Raw genomic sequence first — 24,754 nt, 5'->3', positions numbered from 1 at the left:
CTTCCCTCCAAGCCGCCAGCAGACTGCTTCTACAAATCAGAGCCGGCATTTCAAACATCCCCGCCGACTTTTGCTCTGGGTTTCTTCCAGCCAGAGCGCCTGTAGCAGGAGGAGGTGGGTGCTGGAGCCCGAGAGGCTGCTCTGTGGCTAGAGGAGTGCCCAAAGGGCTGATCTGCAGACCAACAACCACAGAGAGGTGGAACGATTCCAAAGAGCTGATCTGGCAGCTGCGGTGCCCTACCTTTGCTAGACACAAACGCACCTGACACCGCTCCTGAACACAAAACACGGCGCGCTACGAGAACGTCACACTGAGCACGGGGCAAGCAGGGGAACGGAAGGGAAGGGAAGGGAAGGCAGCAGGGAAGGAGCAAAACAAAGGTGTCTCCTCTGAGCTTTGTACTTGGGATAACAGGAATCCACACACTCTTCAGTAGTCCTGAAACACGGTTCCAGGACTACGGTTCTGGCACGTGCAGAACTTTCCTAACGCTAACATCCAGCTACAGGCACCAATACCTTACTTCCCTTCACAGACTCAAGACAGTTCCTAACAAAGCAATCAAACCACAGAAACACTGAATGGTTTAAGTTTAGGTGTTCATTTTTGCTAATAAACAAAAACACAGACAAAAACCTGCAACATTTTTTGGACAGGTTTCAAAAACTTGAAATCCATGGGGCCCCTCTGAAATGAGAAACACTTTTTTGTTTGGTATTTTTTTTGCTAATGAGGCTCTCCAAAGTAACAGTGGCAGGAAAATTCCCCATAAGGAATTTCAATTTTCCAGTGGTTTCAGTGTATCCTAGCTGGCATTTCCAGGCCTCTCCCCTTGGAGCACAGGAATCAATCCTTTTGGATTGCATTTTCCACACAGAACATCTCACCATTGACATCCAAAGTCCTAGGAATAAACACACCAGCGTGTTCCAGCTCTCCTGTGGCAGCCAACATCCTCCACCAAAAGCTGGGGGAGTTTTTTGGATGGATTGGGCTTTTCCCCAGAGCCCTCCTGCAGCTCAGCGCCGCAGCCTGAGGAAGAAGGCGTGCTTGCACTCCTTACTGTCCAAGGGGTAGTACTTGTCATAAAAATCCAAAATGTACTCCTCGGTCTTAAATCCAAACTTCTGGTAGAGCAGCATAGCAGGGTTGCTTGCAGAGACGTGAAGGGTGACGTCCTTGCCCATGCAGGTCTGCCAAAGGGAGGGGGAGAGGAAAAAAAAGGAGACATCACTGCAAGAGAATGAGACAGCCTCTGGGGGAATGCGGAGGTGAGGAGATTCATCAGCTCAGGGATCCAAGGTACTGAGGAAATGTGAGAAAAGTCACAGGAGTTACCACACATAGCAACAGCAAAGGGAGCGCTGCTGCTGCTCCTCCAATTCTTTGTTTCTGGGAAACGTGTATTCTCTGACAATGAAAGGTTTGGGATTATAATTTGTCATCTGCCCATTGTAAATTACTAAAGTAATTGTTAATTAAAAATAATCTTGGTTTACAGCCCTGATCTCAAATACAATGGCCTGAAGAAAAGACAAAACACGCCAGAGGATCAGGCTCTGCACTCCTCCCTGTCAGCAAACAGAGCTGAGCTCTGTGGGACTGCCTGAGCACCTCAGTGCTGTCACACTGGAATTCCTGCCTATCCCACCCAGCTCCTCTCCCATCCTTCAGGGCACAGCACTCGCCTCCTCCTGAGAAGGCAGGAAATTCAGTTCAGACAGCAAATAATAGCATGGCTGAAGTTACCTTCAAGATCCTAAATTATTCTAACCAGCAACACTCTGACTAAGATGCTGAAATAATTTATTTTCTGCTTTCATCAAGTGATTTAACAGCATTCCATGTATATTGAGTGTATTGTAACTCTAAAGTGGGAACACTAATACCCTCTAGGAAATCTCCAAGATAGTACATTCAAGGGGAAAACTCTCACGAATTTAAGGAGGGAAGGAAAGAAAAAGAAATAATTGGAAGCTGTTTTAGGGAAAAGAAAATTTGAATGAAATCATTAAGAAAATGCAGTTTATTCCTCTGGGACAGATGCATTAGGGGATACATTTTGACAGCAAAACCAGCCATCACTATTTGCATCAAACCATTTTCCTGTTAAGTTATGCTGTTCCCAAGCATTCAGCCCCAAACTCAGCACACTGATCCCAAAGTCAGCGACCTACTCTTAATCCAAGCAGAGCATCAAAATATCTCCAGCTATAGAGAGGAGACCCCAAGCCCAAGCAGGCTGCAAAGCAGCACCTACAACCTGGACACTGAGGAACAGACGGTCACAACCACCATCATTCCACAGGACCAAACCGTTGTCAGAAAGTCAGCAATGGCAAAATAAACCTCATGTGAGCCAAACATACAGTGCTGATCTCTCATTGCTAGCGTGCCTAATCAGACTCAAATCTCTCAAATCTGCTAGGCTTTTCTCAACAGGGAATTTCATGCAAGCAGGATTAGGTTAATTGATGTGATACAACCTACAAAAAGGTGTGAGGATTTTCTGTGGTTGACTTGCCAACTCCAGCATCCCAGCTCTGCTGGAGAGGGAAGTCTCTGAGAGTCCACCTGCTGGATCCCTGCAAACCTTGGCGCCTGTTCCCACTGGGTGTTGACATCTCACATCAACACACTGAGCTGAGGGCAATTTCCTTCAGCACTTGACACAGAGCTGCCTGGGAGATGCAAGGGGTGAGTTTAAAGGATATTGATTAGAGGCCTGTGTCAGCACTGCAGAGAGCTGTGCAGGTAGCAGAGTTACCCTCGGGCGGCCCAGGAGCACAAAGTGCTTTTCCAAAGCAGGGATCACTTTCCCCAAGGCTCTGCCAGCACTCCCTACTTTGCTTTAGCCAAGAAAGAAAGAGGATAAAACAGCTTCAACGCTGAGATTATGTTAGTGAAGCTCATCTCGACTACAACGTTTCCCATTGGCAGCTCGGCCAAGAGAGTTCAGGGAGTGGTAAAACTGTGGAGTTGGGCTCTTGTAAAGGACATGTATCTTACTCATCTTTACTCACAATTAAGCTGCCTTTCCTGCAATTGAATTCAATAAAGCCAGTGGAATTAAGGCCACTTGAATAACAGTATTCATTCAGAGATTTAATGAAGTTTAACTCCTTTAGTATCACTCCTTTAGTTAGCTGAGATTAATTTTCCCAAGTATTCCTGTGGAACAAGGCCCAGTACGAGCCAGTTTAAACAATGAGGTTGCAAACACTTCATCATTAACTCAGCTGTATTTGAACCAGAGGATAAAATGAAAGTGAGTGATTGAGATCAGTAAGTGATTTAATGCACAGAACAAACCTCCAGGTGTAGTCAAGAAAGCTGCAATCATTCTAACTGACCCTGCCCACTCTTAGCTCATTTCCTCCTTAAGCCCCCATTACAGTATCCCTTGTACACAAACTACTGGCCACTGAAGAACACAGAGTTATCCCCAAGACAGTTGAAGTGTGGAGCGTCCCTCTAATTCTGACGACATGACCAGGATGGTTGTTTTCCTAAACACATTTTGACTTCCAAAGCAGGAGGTATTCCCTCCCATAAACATTCACAAAAAGGGTTCTTACTCTCCAATATCTGCAGGTGTGCACACAAGGAAGAAGTGAGAGCTGGTTCTTTGGCAGATTCAAGGGATGATTTCATTTCATTACCTGGATAAGATGGTAAATCATGAAGGTTGCAATCCCAGCTCTTCTCCACTCAGGGTGCACCAAGAGAAAAGAGATGTAAGCTTCGTTGTACTTCACATCTGGCACCATAAAGCCAAAGGCAATAATAACTTTCTTGTAAAGGACAACAACGCTGAAGTCTGGATACTGCAGGCACTCTGACAAATCAATTCCTAGGGAGAAAGAGAGAAACAGCAGTTGGAAGCACTGCAAACCAAAAGGAAAGTGTTGTTCAAATCCAGGGGTTTAAGGCGTTTTAGAAATCAATCCCTTCTTTTTACCTTTATTTCAAATTTGTGATATCAAGAGATCACAGCATCACAGAATAGTGCAAGGCCCCTGCTAGAGCAGTGCTCTGTTACTACACATTATGTGGATAAATTCCCCACATTTTTGGAAATCCCAGGGGTCAGGACATCCGGAGTGCAGGGGATGTGCCTGATCGTGGTGCCTCCCCTGCCAGGTAAGTATGCAAGGGAAAAGATGATACAACAAACAGACCAAACAAGACCTGCTCAGCAGGGAAGCTTGCGTGGAAATACTAACAAAGATGATTTCCTTTCAAATGACTCAAGGATGAAACTGAAACTTAACTCTCTTCAGAAGCAGCACACATGAAACCGGACTTCAGCTTTGGTAGCACAGCCTGCTATGGTTTCTGTCTTTTTCCTCCACCTTACAGCTCTTACTGCCATCTCTTGTGCACTCAGCTGGTTGTGGAGCTGCACTGTGAGCCTGACCACAGCTTCCAATGCTATCAAAACACTTGCTTTTAGCATGCAAATTCTCTAATCTGGGAGAGGAAGTAGCCTCTCAGGCAGTGGTGCTTCTGTGAGTCAGAGGCTGGACACAGAAACAGACTGGGAGTTTGTTACCTTGCCTAATCACCTGCTGCTGCAGTCCTAGAGCATCCACACAGCCTGGCAGCACCCCAGCAGTGCAGCTCCAGGCACTGAAGACTGACTGCTTGATAATTGGTGTGGACAGACCCTAAATGAGATGCAAGACACAGAGGATATGTGCCAAAAACGTTTGCTTCAGCCTCAAGCTGGCAATTACAATGTATTTGGAACACGGGGTAACAAAATAGCAGAGTGTGTTTTCCAGTAATCACTCTTGATGAGATGCAAGACTTCAGAAGGCACCAGGCAGCGAGAAGTGGGTGAGTTATTTTCTTGCTGGAGAGTAAGATGGGTGGAGCAAGACGTGGGAGGATCGATTGGCAAATTGGAGCTGTGTTAATAAAGGCAAGGCTGCCGCTGCCTGTGGAGTGCCTTGCAGCTTGTCTGGACAGAACACTCTCTGCCCCGGGCGCTGGCGTCTCTGCAGGGGTGCAGTTTTTCCTGTAGGAAGATACTTAGCTCAGGATGGTTCACCACTGGAGACACTCCCCGCTAGGGAGAGGTTTCCCGTTAGGGCACCAAGGCACTGTGAGAAACAACATCCGGGAATCTCTCTACCTGGAAACCTAGTTCTACCTTGGGAGACAAGAACAGCTCTGAAAGGAAGGATTTGGAGGCACAGAAGAACTAAGTGCTGGCTTAATGATGCTCACCCAGCGCATATCCCTGCCTCCCACCCCCAGGCTGTACCAGCTAAACCCTCTGTAGCCAGGCTTTATGTCCTGCATCAATTCCTCACTTCCCTCTCCTGCTAAACAGAACCAAGATGCAAGAATCATATCCCAGCATCAGACTTTTTTCACCATGGAAAAGATTTGGATTCCTGCTTGGAGACTGATGGAGGTGTCAGCTTTCTAATTTAATAATGAACAGTTCACAGTTGGGTGGAACACACCCATGCTCCCTATGTTAAATAAAACAGGGTGAGTCCTGCAGAACTTAATGAATGTGCAACCCAACTTGGCCAGAACTTCAAATGCACTATCAGGAGAGGAGAGACTACGACAAAGTGGTTCAGCCTCTGCTGGGATTGCAAGCGTCTCTCACAAGCTCTCAAACAGCTTGTGAAAGGAAAGGCGTGCCAGGTTATTTCCCCCCACACTGTGCAATTTGCATAATGAGCAGCAAAAAGAGCTCCCATCCCGACTGCTGCGGCATTGCACTGCTGAACTACAGCCCTGCTGAATCACCATCGGCAAATCAAAACACAAAGCCAACAGTCACCAGGAATAAAGGCGTGTACTGTTTGCACTGGCCTTTTCTAAATTAGTCTGCTGCGTTGTTTGCTGATCAGAAGCTGATGCATGCAGCAGATGAACTCTATTATTATTTCAGAGGTACTAAAGAGTGCAGCCTCATAACCACACCCAGAAAGCATGGCCATTGTCCCCAAAGAACCTGCAGTTCCAGAAAGGACACAGAAAAATACAAACCTAATCTTTCCCATATCTTGTAAATACTGAGGCCGGAATAAATAAAGGACATCACAGCGGAGCCTACAGTTGTAAAAGCAATTCACTGAATCACAGAATAAGCTGAGCTGGAAGGGGCCCTCAAGGACCATCGAGTCCAACTCCTGGCCCTGCACAGGACAACTGCAAGAATCACACCATGTGCCTGAGAGTGTTGTCCAGACTCCTCTGGGGCAGGCTTGGAGCTGTGACCACTGCCCTGGGAAGTCTATTCCAGTGCCCAGCCACCCTCTGGGTGAAGAACCTTTTCCTAATCCCCAAACTAAACCTCCCCTAACACAGCTTCAGTGCCATTCTATTGGGTCCTGTAGTCACAGAGAAGAGATCTGTGCCTGCCCCTCTGCCTCCCCTCCTGAGGCAGCTGCAGCCCATGATGGTGTCTCCCCTCAGTCTCCTCCTCTCCAGGCCAAACAGACCGAGTGACCTCAGCCACTCCTCATATACTTCCCAACTTTCACTCTGACATATGCAGCTTATGGCTGCCAGGAAGAAACCTTCTCACAAAGGTAATGAACAGTAATCTCTGGTATAAAACTGTTTATTTCAACCCCTGATTCTTTGCAAGACATTTCACTGGATGCTTAAATTTACTAGGAAGAAACCTTCTCACAAAGGTAATGAACAGTAATCTCTGGTATAAAACTGTTTATTTCAACCCCTGATTCTTGCATTACATTTCACTGGATGCTTAAATTTGGTTAACTACTAATCTACCTACTACTCCTATTAGCACCTATTTTTCTAAGTGCTGTGCTAATTAGGACCTAATTGCCCAGTTTTATGCGATCTCAAAAGACAAAGACACCAAACCCACGCCTCCACCTCAAATACATTCCTGTAACATCAGATAATGGGTTTCTAAGAACCAGCCAAAAACCAACTGAAATAAAATTTGGCCCAAGAACGTTTTTTTTTCTCTGAACAATACCACTTCTTTCTTGGAAACCCAAGCACTAGAGGAATCTTACCAGGCCAGAAGAATTCGTGGCACATGGAGTTTATAGTGGGGATGTGATTAGGGCGAACATAGCAGTAATCAATGGGTGCTTCTGGCTCAGCCTTCCAGTTGAGATCATTCCTGTGTGGATTCGCCCGGATTTCTGCCAGCAGCCTGAGTTTTGGAGGCTTTGTCTCATAATCACGTCTGCCAGGAACGTGAAAAGGAAACACAAAAAGCAAGTGAGCAACAAGAACTGCCACAGCAGCTAAATAGGTACTGCCCATGAAATATCTTCTGACATGCTCAAATTTAGGAAAATAAAGAACAGTCTTGCATTCACAAGGGGAAACAGCCCCCAGCTCAGCAAAAAACACCCTTGGTGCCAGAGGCCAGGACACTTTCCAGGCCCACAGCATGTCCAGCCAGTCTTTCCTTACATCATGAGCAAGGAAATCACAGCTCTGACCCAAGAGCAGGTGCAACTCGCATTGAATGGCTACAGCAATGCCCTCTCTGCCCTTGCCCCCTCTTGGAGATTCCCCTTCCCAATGCAATCCGTTTCACTACTCAGCTAAATCAAACACTATCCCTTCAGGGTTACCATGGTGCACTGGGTTGTACTTTGAGGAGGAGTGAGGAGCACTGCCCAAGAAAGGTGTCCTCTCCGTGGGCTGGCGGAGCACAAGCCAAGAGCAAGCTCAGACCCTCTGTACCTGATGTAAGGCTTAAGGACACGGGAGGTGTAAGGGCTGACAATACTGTGGTCTGTCAGCAGGTCTTCCGAGCCTACCAGGCGGTACAGAAACTTGGTTGTCTGCTGGCGGTATCCCTTCGTGGCAGGCAGCATCGTCTGCACGCACAAAAAAATGCAAAACAATTGCAGGAAGGTCAGGCAGAGATTTAACAAGGGAATTGTATGGAGGGAGAGTAAGGGCCTCTCAGTGTGACAGGGTGGACTGGACCACGGAGGTCCCACCTCTGGACTCTGCTGAGCACTCCCAAATTTGGTGCCCAAACCTAGAAGTGCTGCAAGTTATCTCCCTCCTACACACATGAAAGAGCACCCACCTGTCTGGGTACTTCCAGGCCTCCACCATCAAATATTTGGGCAGGGCTGGAGTACAAACACAGTGACATTTGTGGTGCTGACACTGACAGATAGCAGTGCTGAACCAGCATGTCCCAAGAAAAAAGGGACTTAGGAGAGGATTGGTGGGGACACAGCCTCAAGCCAAAATGAGTGTTGTTCACATGATCCTTTTCACTTTAGGAGCCAGATAACCTCAGTGAGGCACTGCTGGCTGCAGCAAAAGCTTTAGAATAACTAGTGCCAAAAGCTAACTTAGATTTGGGAACACCCACCTGGTATCTGTCCAAGATCCTGAAGTCCTGGCTAGTAGTTCTGTATGTTGCTTGCCCTACTGGGGACCTGGAGACACCACCTTCTTTGGCTCCATAAATCCCATCAACCAGGAGCAGTGCAGCATTCACAACCTGGTCCAAGTCAAAGAGTGGCAGTCCTCTCTCCCTCTTGGCCTGCCTGACCAGCAGCTTGCGCCTCAGCCTCCGGGCCTCTGGGGTCATGCTCAAAGCATTGGGACAGGCTTCCAGCCTCTTCAGCAGCAGCTTTTCCTCATAGATGCTAACTGAGGTGTGCTTGGCAACTCTGGGTTTAGCATCCTTCTCCAGCTGTGACTTCCCCTTGTCTCGTCCTCTCACCTGCAGGGGTGTGTTTGACTCTTCAGGATCTTCACTGTCACCTTCCATCCGTTCTGTTTTTTCTTCTTCACTCTCCACCTCTTGCTTGATCTGCTCAGCTGTCTTCACTTTTTTCCTGCTTGCTATCATGGTGCCAGCACCAGCTGTCCCACTGGGAGGGGGCACATACTCTATTCCTGGGTCTATGACTCCATCTCCTTCCATCTCCTCATCATCTGTGGAACAGATCAAAATAATTCGGGGGAAAGAAAAAATAACTTAAACATCAAGTCCTGTTTCAAAAACGGCTGTCACGGCATTTTCCTGCTAAGGAACAATAATGTGGGTTTACTCAACACACTTCATTTTCTGTGTACTGCCAGATCTCCTGATTTTGGATGGGAGATGCTGAAAAGAGTCCAATTTCAGGACAGAGAATCAATCCTGCTCCTAAAGTGTCTGGCAGTTTGGCATCTGGAAACACTGCCCCTCCTGAGCTGCAAGCACATGTTCTTTGAGGAACATTAAGCTGCTGAAAATTCCCAAAGGCTGGGAAATCAAAAAGTCAGGCTGGTGAGCTGTATCTTCAGCTAGCATACCTCACTATTCTTCCTGTCACCCAGAAGACTGGCTCCTTAAGGAACTAAGAGAATTCAGCCTGCATCACTGGTCTGCAATCTCACTGAAATTTAGCATCCATTAATCAGCACAATCAAACTCACAAAATAATGGGATATAACCATGGGAATAAAATTTCTCCCATGAAAAACATTTGAGAGAAAACTAGATTTTCTACATAACAGTGTTATTAGTGTTGCAGTGAAATGCTTATGCTGAGTGGTCCAGCAGTTGCTGTGTGAAGCCTACCCACTGTTTATTCAGGATCTCTCAGAAAACAACACTGGGGGCTTCTTCTGGCCTTAGAAGCTGGTGAGAAAACTATGGAAAACCAGACAATTCTCACACTCAACTGAGAGATCAGAATATCGACAGTTACTTTCCATCTTATCCTGAAACAATCCTGAACCTCACTGGGAGCTTATATTTTAAAATATATTCCTAGAAAACTGCACACAGTTCATCACCAATGGAAACCCATGGTGGCTCTTACCATGGAAGAGCGCCTGTGGCGGCATGACATCCGGGATGAGATCCGCTTCCGAGAGCAGGCTGGGAGTGGCCGAGTGCGAGGCGGGAGTGCCGGGAGCAGAGAAGTCCAGGGACGGGGACGGAGAGGGGCTGGTCAGAGGCGTGCGGTCGGACGAGCTCAGGGAGGAGAAGTCGATGACCTCTCCTTTCTCCAGGACGATGTCGGGCCGGCGGCAGCGGCTGCTGAACTTCACGGGAGTGGAGGAAGTGCTGCGGTCCAGGAACCCGGCCGCCTCCTTCTGGGCTCTCCGAATGTCCTTGGCTTCCTGGGTGCGGGACCTCTTCTCCTTCAGCTCCATGGCTGACTCCACTGGATTGCGGCTCACCCGCTTCCGAAGGCCTTCCACGGTAATGATGGGATCCAGCGGGGGCTTGGAAGCTGCTAAAGAAGGAGTTTGCTTATTCTGAGCTCCTGCAGTCGCTGGATTCACACTGTGCAGTCAAAACCACACTGACTACAGAGCTTAAAAGATGGGGTTTTCAATGTGACCAAGAAATTCACTCTGGGACAAGCAGCATTAAGCCAGGGTATGACTAAAGCCTCGTTAAAGCCCAAATTTTGTTCCTCCACACAGAGGAGAATTTGCATCTAGTGACAAAATATAAAAGACATTCCCCAGGGTAAAGAGAAGTGGGGAAATTGTGGATTTCAGCTAAAAAAAAAAACCAGCAAAAACCACTCTGCACAAGCCTCAAAACCCTGTAAGTCAGCACAATAGAAAAAGGTAATAAAATGTAACAGGCTTCTCACACCACAGCATATGCACCATAGTGCTCTTCAGTCAACCATTACAGCAGAACAAAACTAAGGAACTGTCCATGCACACAAATTGGTTTTAACTGAACTTTTCTCACGTGTCCCAGCTCTGGCCCAGTGAGGAATCTACACACTACTGGGGACAGTTACCTTTTGCCTTCAGAGCAGATGCTGACAGCTTCTCTCCTTCAGGTTTCAGTGTTGGGGGTTTGTTATGAACCAGCTTCCACCATCCCGGTTCTCCAAATTCCTGTGCCCCTGAGCGGAAAAACAAGGGGCTCCCCACAGACAGACAGCCAGCAACTGTGCTCCACCATGTTGAGGTCTTTTTCCTGTGATGGGAAGAGAGGAAAACAAGGGTTAGGTGCCCACTATCAGCTGTGCTTCCATCCTGGACAGTGTGTTTCTGCCAGAGTCACTGAACTACTCCTGAAGCACTTTTTGGCCCCTTGGAGGCAGGGAGCTGCATTTAAGCCTTTCCCTCTGCTGGGCAGTGCACACTTACTGGGCATCTGAGCATTTTGTTCCTTTAGGAGCTGGGGTCAAGGCTAACTAAGATGTCACTTAGGGAAGAGGTGAGAAGAAATACTGAAGAATTGCCCTTGTAACCAATAACTGAGGTACTCCCTAGGACTCTGGAGAGTCAGGTTCATGGAACAGAGTTTAACCTCAGTTGCCCAGAATCTCAGGATTGCTTCTTGCCTTTGCACACCCTCACGTGCAGAAACTTCTGTACTTGCCAAGGCTTGGCTGAGTTGGTGCTCACTGCTGCCCAGGCTTACACACCTTGAGGTACTGAACCTCAAAGATGGGAAATCAAACCCAGCTGCTGCAGCTCAAAGTCTGGGGTGTTACAGTAAATTTGGGTAAGCTGCACTTCAATATGCCAAGGAAGATCTCTGCACAATTTGTACTGCTACACACACGATTCAGCTGTCTCTGTTCCTTCGGTGGCTTGTCCAGGCAAGCGGGAAGGCTGTGTCTGAGGCCAGGAATCACTCTCTGAATTTTAATCAGAGCAAGGAGTGCCCAGTTCCCAGGGCAAGTCTCAAAAGGCAGCATCCAACCCTGGGAGGGATTGATTCCCTGAATGAGGGACAATGGGCCACCAGCTGCCCTCCTGTCAGGGTCCCTGCGGCTTCCAGAGAGGACAAATGCTAACATTTCTGAGAACAGAGCAAGGAGGCACAGACAAGCACTGAAAGCAAAGCCAGAGACCAAATCTGGTTAGGAAGAAAGGCCAGATCTTACGACAGAGGAAATCCCTGGGGAAGAAAAGAAGCTGTGAAGTCAATCAAATCTACAACTTCCAAGGATTGCTCAGTTCCTTCCCTGCCTCCACAGCACAATCATTAACAGTGAGGCTTGGGTTTGAGAGCTTCAGCACGCTCAGAAGAAATGTGCTGTTCACCTGGAAAATAAAGGCTGCCCTCTATGAGAGGGGCTCCTACTCTTGACAGTGTGAAAAACATTTCAGTTGTTTAACACCTACGGTGTAAGAGCCATTTCATTAAGATCTGAAACAATCTAAAAGGTGAGACTCAGTTCTTCTTGAAGAACTTGGTCCTTTGGCAAGCTTTATAGCCAAGGAACTTTGCTGGATCACATTTCTGTCCCTAAAGTTTGGCAGTACCAGGATCAGCCCATTGTGACTGTTTAGAAAAACTCAGTTGTTTGCAGGTTCATATGCTGCCTAAAGGAAGATAAGAAATAATCCAAAATACAAGCATTTTTATTGCTTTTCTGTGACATTGCTGGGGTTCTTTTTCCCCCACTAAGAAATACTTATTCTTTCTCAAGTGCACCCTCCATGCCTGCATTCAGATTCTCAATATTAAATCCTCCCTTTTTATCGCTTGTAAGGCTCAACAGAGATGTCAACAAATTAACCAGGATTCTTGTCCATCTGTATAACAGGTTTTAGTTCCTTTGGCACACCACCCAGACCCTCAGGGAAATATCATGTCTTTACCTGTTCCCTAATAAGAAAGTCCAGTGTTTTTCAATAAAAGCACAAATGTCTTCTTTCCATCTGAAGTAGCCCTGACGGCCCGTTCCTTCCAGAGACAAGTTGTACATTGCCAACATGACAACCTGGAACAGAAAGTGTTGGACACAAGTGAATCCCTTCTGCCTTTTCTGCTGAACAGACCCCCACAGCTGCCACACACACACAGATCCTTGCTCCCTCATAAATATCTTGTTTTTGCAACATCTCATAGGCAGCTTCTGCAATCCATCTTCTTCCTGGTTTTGTGCTGCCTGTCCTTGTCTTTCTATTGTTAGATGCACATTCTTCCAGACATTTCTCCATCCCAGGGGAATAACAAGCTGCCTAGTTATGCAGGTTTGTGCTGAGAACAAGAATTGTCCAGCTGTTGTATAAATGAATTACAGTACAGCTGAGGTCTGAATGTAATGTGGAGGTAGGGAAACAGTCTTTCAAATAAATTTTTAAAAAAAGTCACAAATAATCCTGCTATCCAATACATCATAAACACTGTGACAATGGTCTTGCACACACTTCACAACCAAATTCACTCTAACTTGTTACATACCCAAACTAAAGGGCACCTTTGAAAAATATCTCACCCCCTTCAAGTAAATCCTAGGTGACCAACTGTTAATTACATTTACTTAATAAATATCAATTAATTTATTAGAACAGAACTAAAGTCAGCTAGGCTGGGATCATCTTTCAACAATCACACAGTCTTGGTTTGGCACTACTTCCAATAACAACTTGCATTTCACCCTCAGAGAAGTCTGAAATCTGCTTTTCTCAGGGAGATGGATCTCCTCACAGTGGACCTTGGCTTCCTGGGATGCATTGTCAAAGATGTCATAATGAGGAAACATGAACAGCTTTAATGTCCCCTTCACCCTATTTCTACCTCACAACACCTCTCAGTTTGATCACTAGGATTTTGTGGGTTTTAAAGTCACATGGGACAACGTCTCAGGATGTCAAAAATAATTCTCTTGTCAACTGGCTAAAGATATGGATCTGTTGAGGCTACATACTCTGAAAAAAATCCAGAAATCACTGTCCCCATTCTTCCTGCTTCAGGTAAGCTCGTTTGGCCATTTCTCTCAATTCCACTCACCCAGAAGCAGCAGCAGCTCTGGCTGCTGGAAGCCCAGGGAGGTGGTCACAGCTTTCTTCCTCACACATTTTCATTTTGTCTGCCCCTTCCCCATGGCACTCTGAAGAGACCTGGGCAATGCCAGCAGCCTTTGCTTTCCCAGTCTGGAACCTGGTGAAACTCTGCCAGTCTGCCAGCACAGACCCCTGCCTAAACCAACCTTTTTCCCTGCACTGGCCACCAGAGAAAGCAGTGCAGGAGTTACAGTCAGTGTTTCAAATTACCTTAATGACAATAAGGCTGAGTGGCCATGGGTAAGAATCAAGGAAAAGCCAACAAGGCTGGTATTTTCAACAGTCTCACAGCTTGTTCTCAGGACAAGTGGCCTCCTGAGCTGGAAGATGGGGACAGGGAGCAAAATAATAATCCTGTTATTCAGCAGGAAGCAGTTGGTGACCCTCTGAGCCTCTTAGATGCTCACAAGTCTATGGGACCAGATGGGATCCATCCTAGGGTGCTGAGGGAGCTGGCAGAAGGCTCACCAAGCTGCTCTCCATCATTTACCACCAGTCCTGGCTCATCAGGGGGGTACCTGATGGCAGAAGGTTGGCCAGTGTGACAGCCATCCATAAGAAGGATTGGAAGGAGGATCCAGGGAGCTCCAGGCATGTCAGCCTGACCTCAGTGCCTGACAAAGTTATGGAACAGATCATCTTGAGTGCCATCATTTGGCACCTACAGCAGGGATTCAGGAGGGGCAGGTCCTGCCTGACCTCCTTTTATGACCAGGTGACCTGCCTGGTGGATGCAGGGAAAGCTGTGGATTTTGTCTACCTGGACTTTGACACCATCTACAGGGGCCTGGACAGGCTGGATCCATGGCCAAATCCATCACTAGGAGGTTTAACAAGAGCAGGAGCTGAGTCCTGCACTTTGGCCACAAGAACCCCTGCAGCACTACAGGCTGGGGACAGAGCAGCTGGAGAGAGGCCAGGCAGAAAGGGACCTGGGGTACTGGCTGATGGCAGCCTGAACAAGAGCCAGCAGTGTGCCCAGGTGGCCAAGAAGGCCAATGGCATCCTGGCTTGGATCAGGAATAGTGGCCAGCAGGAGCAGGGCAGTGATTCCTCCCCTGTACTTGGCACTGGTGAGGCTCCACCTCAAGCCTTGTGTCCAGTTCTGGGCCCTTCAATTTAGGAAGGATGTTGAGGTGCTGTGGCACATCCAAGAAGGGCAATAAGGCTGTGAAGGATCTGGAGTGCAGATCCTATGAGGAACAGCTGAGAGAGCTGGGGGTGTTTAGGCTGGAGAGGAGGAGGCTCAGAAGAGACCTTATCACTCTCTACAACTCCCTGACAGGAGGGTGCAGCCAGGTGGGGGCTCAGCCTCCTGCCCCAGGCAACAAGAGACAGAATGAGAAGACACATCTTAAGCTGCACCAGGGTAGGTTTAGGCTGGACATCAGGAAGAATTTCTTCACAGAAAGAGTGACTGGGCATTGAGATGGGCTGCCCAGGAGCTGGTGGAGTCACCATCTCTGGAGGTGTTTAAGGTGCACTCAGTACCATGGTCTGGTTGACAAGGTGGTGTTAGGTCATGGGTTGGATTTGATGATCTCAAAGGTCTTTTCCATCCCAGCTGATCCTGTATATGAAACTACACACCATTACAGGCCCAAAGGATGCAAACAGATGTTATTTTGATTGCTCAGGTGTGCAAATGACTGGAACAGTGAAATCCAGCAAGGACTGATGCTAGTGCATAAGCAGCCAGGGTGGAGCTTTGTACCGGGAGCTGGCAAGCTTTCTGTTTCTATGCTGCCACCTCACCAGTTTTACATTTCATAGACACAAAAAACTGTTCATGCCTAGAAGCCAAATTGCATTTATTTTGCTTTTCCAAACCTTGCTTGAAGCCATGAATTCATGAGCAATATGAGGGGCAGGAAAAAAAAAAAAGAAAAGGAATGTGGTTTGTATTATTATCTTTCAATTTCCCTGCCAAATGCTGAAGTTCTCATGTGCAGGCAATCCTCAGCTAATTAATTTCTGAAGTTCATGCAAATGCTCCTGTTACCAATACCTGATCCTCCTTTCCCAGGTAGCATGTACACAACAACCAACAATTTCACAAAGTCCCACGGCTGTTCTGCTGTCACAAACATTTCACTTACTTGTTGCCATGTTAATCTCAGACGTTCAAATTGCTCCTTCCCATCTTCTGAGCAATCAGAGCAAGTAAATCTGAAAAAGTTATCTCCTTTGAGGTAGCTGAGCTGTTCTCTCAGTTGACCTAAAATGAAAAGGTCAAAGTCAATCTTTTTGCCCTTTTAGAGGAAAAAGTGCTGCAAAGGAAATTTGGATTTCTTCCAAGATCAGGTTTGTCTGAACAAAAGTCACAGAACCACCTGTAAATCCCCATGCACCCAAAGTTACAGGCTCTAATTCCGTGTTTCTAAAGCAGAGGAAAAAAAAAATCATACGATTCAGGGCTTCTAAACTCACCAGGAGTTAATTTACACAAACATGAACAAATGAAAAATGGCATCAGAGGACAGGGAAACAATGTTAAGACTAGAGTGTTTCTGGAAAGTCACACTCAAAGATGTTTCTCTACAAGGATGTCATCTCTTTTACTGTATAATTTTATTATTTTTAACATATGGGTACCCTGCTTCCATACTGAATTGCAATTTAAGTTCCAACTGCATCTGATGGGGGGAAAACCCCTCGCACTTGGTAAACTGAGAATTTCTAAGTGGCAGCTCAATGTAAAAAAGTGATTATTTGCCTGAGCAGGTTGGCCATTTTCACATGAGACAACTGAACCCCCTAGAACTGAATGATCAGGAAAAAGCACAGTATCTCCCTTTGGCAGCTCGTTTACTCGACACAATTGTATATAGCTACCGTTGCTTTGCAACTGGCCTTTTCTGCTCCTTGGATTTGTCCCACAGCAACTGCAGAGAGGAACACATTTGTAAAATAAAACAAGTTGAGTGTTAAATCAAGTGCTCTATATGAGATAGCTCAAGCTACCTTTAACTGCTTCATTATTTTTATTAATACATTTCAAGTTAATGTTTCTCTTATTGCATAGTAATTTAATAGTCTGGTGCTGGTTTCATTACATTAACACCTAAACATTCATTCACACGCCTTGAGAGGAGATTTTTACACTGTAAATTTTGACAAATCCTGTGAAGACAAAAAGGGCAGCTCTGACATATCTGCAAGGCAGGTGCCACCTAAACAGTTCCTTATTTCTAACCACAAACAAATAAACAAACCTCACAAAACCCCCGAATCAAATCAAATAATAATAAAAAAAAAAACTCCACCAAAACCAAAGCCAAGGTGTTCAGCAATATCTGGCTCTTGAATGTAATAACAGATCAGATAATCCAGAATTTAGAATGTAAAGCTGTCTACTACACTGCTAACAGCATATGTCTTATGTCAAGTGCCAGAGGAGGGGCACCAAATTCTGCAGCTTGCTCCTAACACCCCCCAGAGCTGGCTGCTGAAGGCTGGGCATGTTTCTAAGCAAACTTAAATTCAATTATTGGGAAAACATAAAGGTTGAGATTTAGCCATATGCTCCACAGATGTGACAAATCACCAGGGAGGGGAAAAAAAAAAAGTAACACGCAAAGTCCTTTTCCTCCCCAGAGCTTTACAGCAAGGGTCATTATCTGAGCAAGCAGAGAGGTCAGGTCGCTTGGCCCAAGCCCCTAAACAGCTGCAAGAATCGTCAGGGTGGGCACGTTTCTGAACTTTGATGTTCTCTATTAACTGAAGAAGAGTTTCACTTCCTCAGGAGAGCAACAGCTCTGGGCACACACAGCTCCTGGACTGAAGTGCCTAACACTGCCAGCAGGCATCACCCACCAAGGCAGGACGGGGAGCAAGCCGTGAAAGAGGAAGGCAGGACAGCACAAACACCTTGCAAACACCCACAACGGCCAGCACAACACAGCCTTACTTGCTGGGATCCACTTCTGGCACTTCTCACAGTAATAGGACATCTCCTCCATCCAGGACGCTTCACCCTCGTCGCTGTTCAGGGAGTCCCCGCTCTGGTCGTGCGATAAATCCACGGAAGCCTGGTCCTCGGACTCCACGATCAGGAGAGTCTCCCCTTCCACCTCGCCCTCCTCCAGGCCCTCGGAGGTGGAGGTCCTGGTGGCTTCATCATCGTGGCGGCTGAGCAGCCCACTCATGTGAACGTTGTTGGCCATCCTAGAGGGAGAGGGAGCCTGCCCAACAATGAGCTCTTCCTCCCCAGTTTCAGACGTGGGCCAAGCCTCTGCAGTCCAAGTACCAATCACAGATTAAATGGGCTTTTGTCTGCCCTAAAGCTGCAGAGGCTGGATTATAGTTTATACAAAATAACCAGTCTTTCACAGATTACCTCTCTTTGTTAAAACACCTGCAAGAAGTGAGATGCATACGACCTTCAAACGTCTTTAATGAAACCTCTAAGGAGCCAGGCTCGTGCCTAGGACTGCTGGGAACGTTTTTCCATTAGCGCCTTGTCTCTCTCTTCAGTGAGCTGCTTTGTCAGAGCAATCTGCTCTTCTAACAGGCGAATGTTCTCCTTTTTCTGCTTCTGACGCTCAAGATCTCTGACAACGCCACTTCGCAGCCTCTGAAAACACAAAGGACAGGGTTTATCACAGCCCGGGGGATGCTGATCCGGACCAACCCCACCCAGGCTCCAGCCCTCCCGCAAGGCTGTTCCCTCTGCTGCTCTTGCAGGGTCTTCCCACAGCGACTTACCGTAGCTGGAACCCTCAGGAGCCAATCTCCAGAATCACTACACCAAAAAGTGCTTTATTTGCGCTCACTTCAGAGGTTGGGTTTGCTAAGGGACAAAGCTATTGAGCAAATTAATGCTCGGAGCCTGTAATTCCCGTGCCATGCAGGAGGGATGTGATCTGAAAAATCCTGTCATCTCAGACCTAAATCTTTACCAAATTAGAATGAGCTCCTCAAAACTTCTCTACTTGGAGGCAATTTTGTCACAAATTGGAAACTATTTTAAGATAAATTGGCATGTGTCTTCACTTGCTTATTTCTGCTCATGTCTTAATCTTTAAAAAACACCCACAGCCTGCTTATGCCAAACTCTTGAAAAAGCAAGGCACTTGCTTCACAAATATCCCATTTACCTCAAACATTCGTTATAAATCATGTAAATATACAACACATATATACATAAATACATAACGTGCAACACAACATCAGCAGCTTTCAGCCTGGGGTGCAACCCCTCAAGGGGTGTAAAAAGCCCTAAGAAAATCCCAGCTGCTTCCTCCACATGCTTCTCTCTCTTACCTAGACATTTCCACTCACATTGATACTTGGATAATTAGGTGAAAGATCAGTAATTTTTGACCCATTTGAATGATGCCAAAATGCACCTGCAAATAATTTATTGGAAAGCTCGCCCTGAAGTCACTTGAGAGGATGTCTGTGACTATTATTCAACAAGTTATCGCAGGGTTTAATTCCTCACCTATCATGCCAATGACTGCACACTTCAAAAGCAATCATTTCTCCTGTCAAGACCAAAACAGGAAGGTTTTGTTTAAGAAATAATTTTATCTTGTTAAGAAAATGCACAGCCGCATGTGTCTGCCATAATCAAAACTCTCCAGAAATTAATGTAATGAAACCAGTTCCTTCCCACCAGCTTCCATCAGCTGAACTCAGGCTATGAATTACTGCAATTACTGATTACTACAAATCAGTCATTTGAAACTGAACACAAAGTTCATAAAGTTATTATTACATTACTCTTAGTTAATAAAAAGATGTGAGGAGATACAAGGTAACTGATCAACTGCACCACGAATGTAACCCTTTTTCCTTCACAAAACACTGCAATCTTTCAGATGGTGGATGTATTTACTTTGAAAATGTACATTTTACAAAAGACACCTTTAGAATTTGAGTGTCACAAGTGACAAAGATCTGAAATGAAAAAGTTAACCTTCTCATCTTCCTCTATTCTTGGAAGTTAGCCCTGCTTGTCTTCTGCAGGCATGAAAAGTATGTGCAAGCTCAAAGCACTCTGGGCCTGGCACATCAATTTATAAAGGTCAAACGTTTATTAATCTGCATGAAGATAAACTTGAAATAATCTCTACACCAGGACTGTAAAATATCCACATTATTTTTTCCCATTATGTTATCTGGATAACTGGCTCTGTAGAACATGAAGCCACTACTGCTTGCCTTGGCCATGAAGAATTATAAAAAGAAAACTCAGATTTAATTTACAAAACAAGCTTTGAGCCTTGGACCTTCTGAGTAGGTATTAGCCTAGAATAGGATTTGGGTCAAAAGATCCATGCAGTTTAGGTGTCCCACTGAAACACCCAAGGGTGATGTTTATTCTGCAGCACATGTTCAAAGTACAACTGCCATTAATTGCAGCTGCAGTTTAGTTTAGGAGCATTTAGCAGCTATTCCTGCCAGATCCTCAGTGCCTCACGGCAGGCACACTGAATCAGAGAGCAGCCAGCTACAAAAATGTGATGTGATCTACCTAGAATATGTTAGGTGATCTACCCAGCACATCCATCAGCTCTGGCAAGGGCAGAGCCATTGCTGGTTGCCACACCAGGATCCCAGCGATCCTTGCCTGTGCCATTCAACTTCTGCTCACACAAACCTGCCTCTTTCCTTACCCAGACCAGTCTCATCCTCCAAATTCCATCCCTCTCAAGCACTGACAGAGACCATCTCTTGAGGGGAAGAAAATGTAATCCTCTAATTACAGAATGTATCACAAAGCCCAAGCAACAGCCAGCTGAGCTGGGCTATGGATTGGGAAGCTGAACTCTGGTGTTCTGTAACTTCTGACTGCCTCAGTGCCATTTGACACAGGCTGTTTCTGTGTGCAGTTTCTAGATTTTTTTGTATGTAAGTGGAGAAGGCTCAGACGTGTGCCCTCACATAACCCTGGGCTCATCAGCAGGGTCCAAACCAGCACACTCCCTGCCCACACAGCACAGCTTTACACAACCTTTATACACAGCTTTTAGTCCCAGGCAGGACTGCTCGGCTCTTGGACTCACCATGGTCATACCTGACACCTTTTGGCTGTGGGCTCCCTGGCACACAGGCTGCTTGCCAGGAATTCCCTGATTTTTGTAAATATAGCACAGAGAACCTCCACTGGGCCTCGCCTGGAGCTCCCCGCTGCTGTTTGCCCCTCAAGGGAAACACACAGGACAGCATTAGGGAGCTGGTGCAGCTAAAAGAGCATGGGAAGCACAGGGGCCAAGGCAGGAAAACACAGGGAAGAGGTGGCTTGTGGAAAGAGCACCATCGGGGGCAGCGGGCAGGGACTCTGGGAGCCGGGCTGGGCACACACAGTGCCCGAAGCCCCAGTGCAGGGGCATGGGGTGCGGGACAAGGAGCTGGGATGGATGGATGGATGGATGGATGGATGGATGGATGGATGGATGGATGGATGGATGGATGGATGGATGGATGGATGGATGGATGGAGCAGGCACACGTGGGCTCAGGTGCGGGTCCGCAGCGTGCGCGGGGCGGGGCTTAGCGGTGGGCGGAGCTTTTTTCCAGTGGGCGTGGCTCCGCGCTGAGCCCGCAGGTGGGGGCGGGGCGTGTCGGCCGCCAGGTGAGGGGGCGTGGCCTCATTGCGGGGGCGGGGCCTGCCCGGCGGGGGGCGGGGCCGCACTGAGGGCCGGGGCAGGGCCCCGCTCGCCTCCTCCCCCCCGCGGCCCGCGGCGCGCACTCACCTCCAGCTCCCGGCGCTGCTGGATGTGCACGGCCGCCACGATGGCGGCGGAGAGCAGCGCGGAGACGGCCAGCGCCAGGCGGGAGCCCCGCGACATGGCCGGCGGGCACTGATGGGCGGCGCGCCCCGCCCCCGGCCGAGCGCCGAGCGCAGCGAGCCAGGCCCGAGCAGCCGAGCGCCGATGCGGGGCGGGGCGGGGCGGGGAGGCGGGAGCGGCTCCCGGGAGATGCCGCCCCGGGAGCCGGGGCTCTCTCGGTGCTGGCCAGAAACTCTGCCTTGGGGCGCTAAAAACGGGCCTGTGTTCCCTCAGCGCCGCTGGGGATTGGGTGCCCAGCTGTGCCCGTGTCTCCTGGGGCTGTTCCCTGGAGCTTCCTGCCGGAGATGGCGAACAAAAGGCGGTTTGTGCTGCGTGCAACGCACATCGCTGGTTTTGTGGAGTGAAGACCACCAGTTCTGCGCTCTCCTCGCCCAGAAATCCCGAATTGCATGGCAGAAGCAGCTGGAGAAAGCTGCTCCTCAATTGTTTGGTTTCTTCTCATTGTTCAGTGTGTGGCCTTAAGGCCTCCTGTTTGCCAGTTTTTTGTGCTCCGAAGACAGAATTATTCCATCCCCAGCCCTGTCTGCAGTGGAAGAGGGAAACCAAACACACGTCAGGCTGATCTCTCCTCATTATAATCTTTGTCATCTCTCTGCTGAATGAACGCGATTAAAATGAAAGGTGAAATCAGTGGGGATGCTAATATTCCAATCGGGTCTGATGGCAGTGCTCACCTTGGTGTGTTTACTCTCCTTAGGGTTTGTGCATAAATGCTTGTAAGGGGTCCAAGGCCACTGGAGTGCCAAGAACGGGGTCGAGCCGGGAGCCTGGTGGGTGGGAGCCAGCGCAGCACCCTCGGCACTGGGGAAGGGTGCATCTCCCCCAGTGCCTCCACCCGACCCCGTCATTAATCTCTGGAGGGGCTAAAATCCCCTTTCACAATCCCGGTTTCTGCCCTCTGGTTCTGATGTTCCTGCTCCTCCCCTTCTCCCAAGGGCTGCGCCTCGCTCAGGGGCTCAGCTCCCGTGTCCTGCCCCTGCTCCCCTGCTCTGCCCCCTCTCCGTGCTCTGGGGTGAGATGGGACCTTTCCCAAGCCCACATTAGCCGCTGGTTGGTTTAAAAGCCCGTTTTCCTTTCTCGGAGCCCTGCTGCAGGGGCAGGGAAGCGGTGTGATGGCGGTGGGAAGGGCAGGAGTGCCCAGAGGGGATGTGCACGAATGGGGGATGTTTTCCTGCTGGGGAAAACCTCCCCAGCTGCTGGTGGGCAGAAGGACACGAGAGAAGAATTCAGCCCAGCGAACACGAGCCTGGTGGCTGTGTCCATGAGACTCCCAAATGGAGAGGCAGAGCATGGGCTCACACCGAGGGGGAGGTGGATCAGGAGGGTTTCTCTGCTGGTGAAACCCGTGCTGTGCCCAGAGCTTTGGTGCCCTCTTTCCTGTGCCGGGTTCCTCCGTTGCTGGCCCGGGAATAGCGGCGCAGCCGCTGATGGAGGTGGGGCCAAGCGCCAGGAGGAAAAGGGCTGGGTCACCCCTGAAGGAGACTGGAAAGCTCAAGGCCATTTTTCCCCTGGGCAAACAGCTCAGATCTGGATAATGATCTCGGATAACATCTGCAGTCCATCCTTAGAGGGCATTTTTATCCTGGATTTCAAAGAAAATTCAGCTTGTGCAACCCCTGTGTGCCTCATCCACCCTCCACGCTCTTTCACAGGCATTTGGCACCCTCTTTGATAAGGCTGCATTGCAGGCCCTGTCTCAGTAAGACTTCCACGTTTATTTCCCTGTTCCAGCCGCTCTGATGGATGAGGAGTTCTGGCTAGGCTTTGGGTCATGGGTGGTCACTCTGGGAGCTTCCTGTGAAGAGAAGGGGTGGCAGTGTCAGCTCAAGCCTGTACTAGTCACCAGAAAAGGGGCTCTTCACTTGTGGCTTGCCTTACTGGCAAAAGAAAAAGGACTGAAGCCTAAGGAAGATGTCCTGTAAGATATGGAAAGGGAGGGAGGAAAGTTCGAGCACAGCCCATTTCCAGGTTTGGTCCTGAACCACAGCCCCCTCCTGCTCCGTTTGTCCTGTGTAATGTGAGGAGCCAGCCTCAAGTTATCAAGTTAACAACCTCAGTTATCAAACTGCAAACTAACACAAAATAATAGTAACAATTTCAGAAACCATCCTAAAGGCATGTTTTCACACAGCTTTCTCGGTTTCCCCCCCGTGTTCTGGTGAGCTGCTGGCGGTCCTTCCCTCTCTCTCTGCAGAGGCAGCTCTCGCTCCCTCCCTCCCAGTGTGTGTGTGTGTGTGTGTGTGTGTGTGTGCTCACACGGGGGACTTTGCACACACCCAGAGCTCCCCACTGGGACACAGGGCCTCGCCTGCCTCAGTGGCAAAGAAGACAAAAAAACCCAAAACCTGAATTCAGCCTAACCCAGCTTCCATTTGCCCAGTGAAGCTGAGGGTGGCTGGTGAGTGTGGGTGCCTGTGCGGCTTTGCCAAGGGCTCGGGGTAGAGGCAGAGCTGAGGAGGGGAGCAGGCTGTGCCTGCCGCTGTTAGCATTGATTTTCTCCTTATGGCAGTGCTAATTATAGCAGCAAAAAGAACTAATTGCTGTGTGTTAGGCACTTTTATCTCACCGTGATACCTTTTCTCCCTCCAAGAAACGGAATTATTCCCGTCCCTCCGCAACAGGGACGGACCTGCCTGTGATGGTGTAGGCACTGATGGTCCAGGTGCAGCCACCCTGGCCCTCCAGGAAATATTCCTGTAGGATTTGCTGGCAGGGTCGTGTTGTTTGTAATCAAAAGTGCATTATGCAGAGGAAAAAATTGTAACGTATAACTTTTTGTGTTCCTCCTCTGTAATTCAGAGGGGTGACTGAAGGCTTCTCTGTGCACGGAAACCCCAAAACTAGTTTTAATTCATGAAATGTATGTATTAAAAATGCTTTATTTTGACCAGGTCAGGCTCCTTTCCATGCAGGTGGAGGTGTGCCTGGCTTGGGTGAGTTTTATTTTTTGATGGGCATGAATGAAGTGAAAGCCCTTGGAACTCATCCCCTCAGCACCTGTACAGAAAGAAGGTCTGTGAACCTGTTCTCGCCAGGAATTTGGATGAATTTTGTTGCTCCTCCCATTCAGACAAGCCCCAAGGCCTTCTGATAGTTCTTCCCAGGCAGCTGGAGGGAAGCAAATCTGATTGTCCTGAGATTTGAATGATGGAGTAAAGATAAATTAGGGGGGGAAGATGACAGAATCCTTTACCAGC

At 48.1% G+C, this 24,754-nt stretch overlaps 2 protein-coding genes and 1 non-coding gene across 4 annotated transcripts; all 3 read right to left on the bottom strand.

The window, feature by feature from the left end:
* Positions 1 to 586: 586 nt before the first annotated feature.
* On the bottom strand, positions 587 to 18,158 carry KAT14 (lysine acetyltransferase 14). Of its 2 annotated transcripts, none has more exons than XM_041424135.1 (10): positions 17,670 to 18,158; positions 15,859 to 15,977; positions 12,572 to 12,693; positions 10,750 to 10,931; positions 9,805 to 10,221; positions 8,358 to 8,929; positions 7,709 to 7,845; positions 7,024 to 7,199; positions 3,664 to 3,854; positions 587 to 1,194 (listed from the first exon to the last, which is right to left on the bottom strand). In XM_041424135.1, exons 1-10 carry the CDS (start codon positions 17,923 to 17,925, stop codon positions 1,021 to 1,023), a joined length of 2,346 nt encoding a protein of 781 aa, XP_041280069.1. In that variant the 5' UTR covers positions 17,926 to 18,158; the 3' UTR covers positions 587 to 1,020. The 2 variants fall into 2 exon arrangements, with proteins under 2 accessions (XP_041280069.1, XP_041280068.1); XM_041424134.1 differs by having other exon boundaries at positions 9,805 to 10,224; positions 17,670 to 18,157.
* On the bottom strand, positions 4,025 to 4,152 carry LOC121346404. The gene has a single exon (XR_005954074.1). It is a non-coding gene; the product is annotated as a U1 spliceosomal RNA (small nuclear RNA).
* A 27-nt stretch (positions 18,159 to 18,185) lies between the features above and the next one.
* On the bottom strand, positions 18,186 to 21,561 carry LOC121346370 (protein PET117 homolog, mitochondrial). The gene is made up of 2 exons (XM_041424136.1): positions 21,462 to 21,561; positions 18,186 to 18,335 (listed from the first exon to the last, which is right to left on the bottom strand). Exons 1-2 carry the CDS (start codon positions 21,555 to 21,557, stop codon positions 18,186 to 18,188), a joined length of 246 nt encoding a protein of 81 aa, XP_041280070.1. The 5' UTR covers positions 21,558 to 21,561.
* Positions 21,562 to 24,754: the final 3,193 nt, after the last annotated feature.

Source organism: Onychostruthus taczanowskii, unplaced genomic scaffold (assembly GCF_017590055.1).
Source record: "Onychostruthus taczanowskii isolate IOZ18803 unplaced genomic scaffold, ASM1759005v1 scaffold80, whole genome shotgun sequence".
Classification (NCBI taxonomy): domain Eukaryota; kingdom Metazoa; phylum Chordata; class Aves; order Passeriformes; family Passeridae; genus Onychostruthus; species Onychostruthus taczanowskii.
This window is presented reverse-complemented; position numbering and strand designations above follow the sequence as displayed.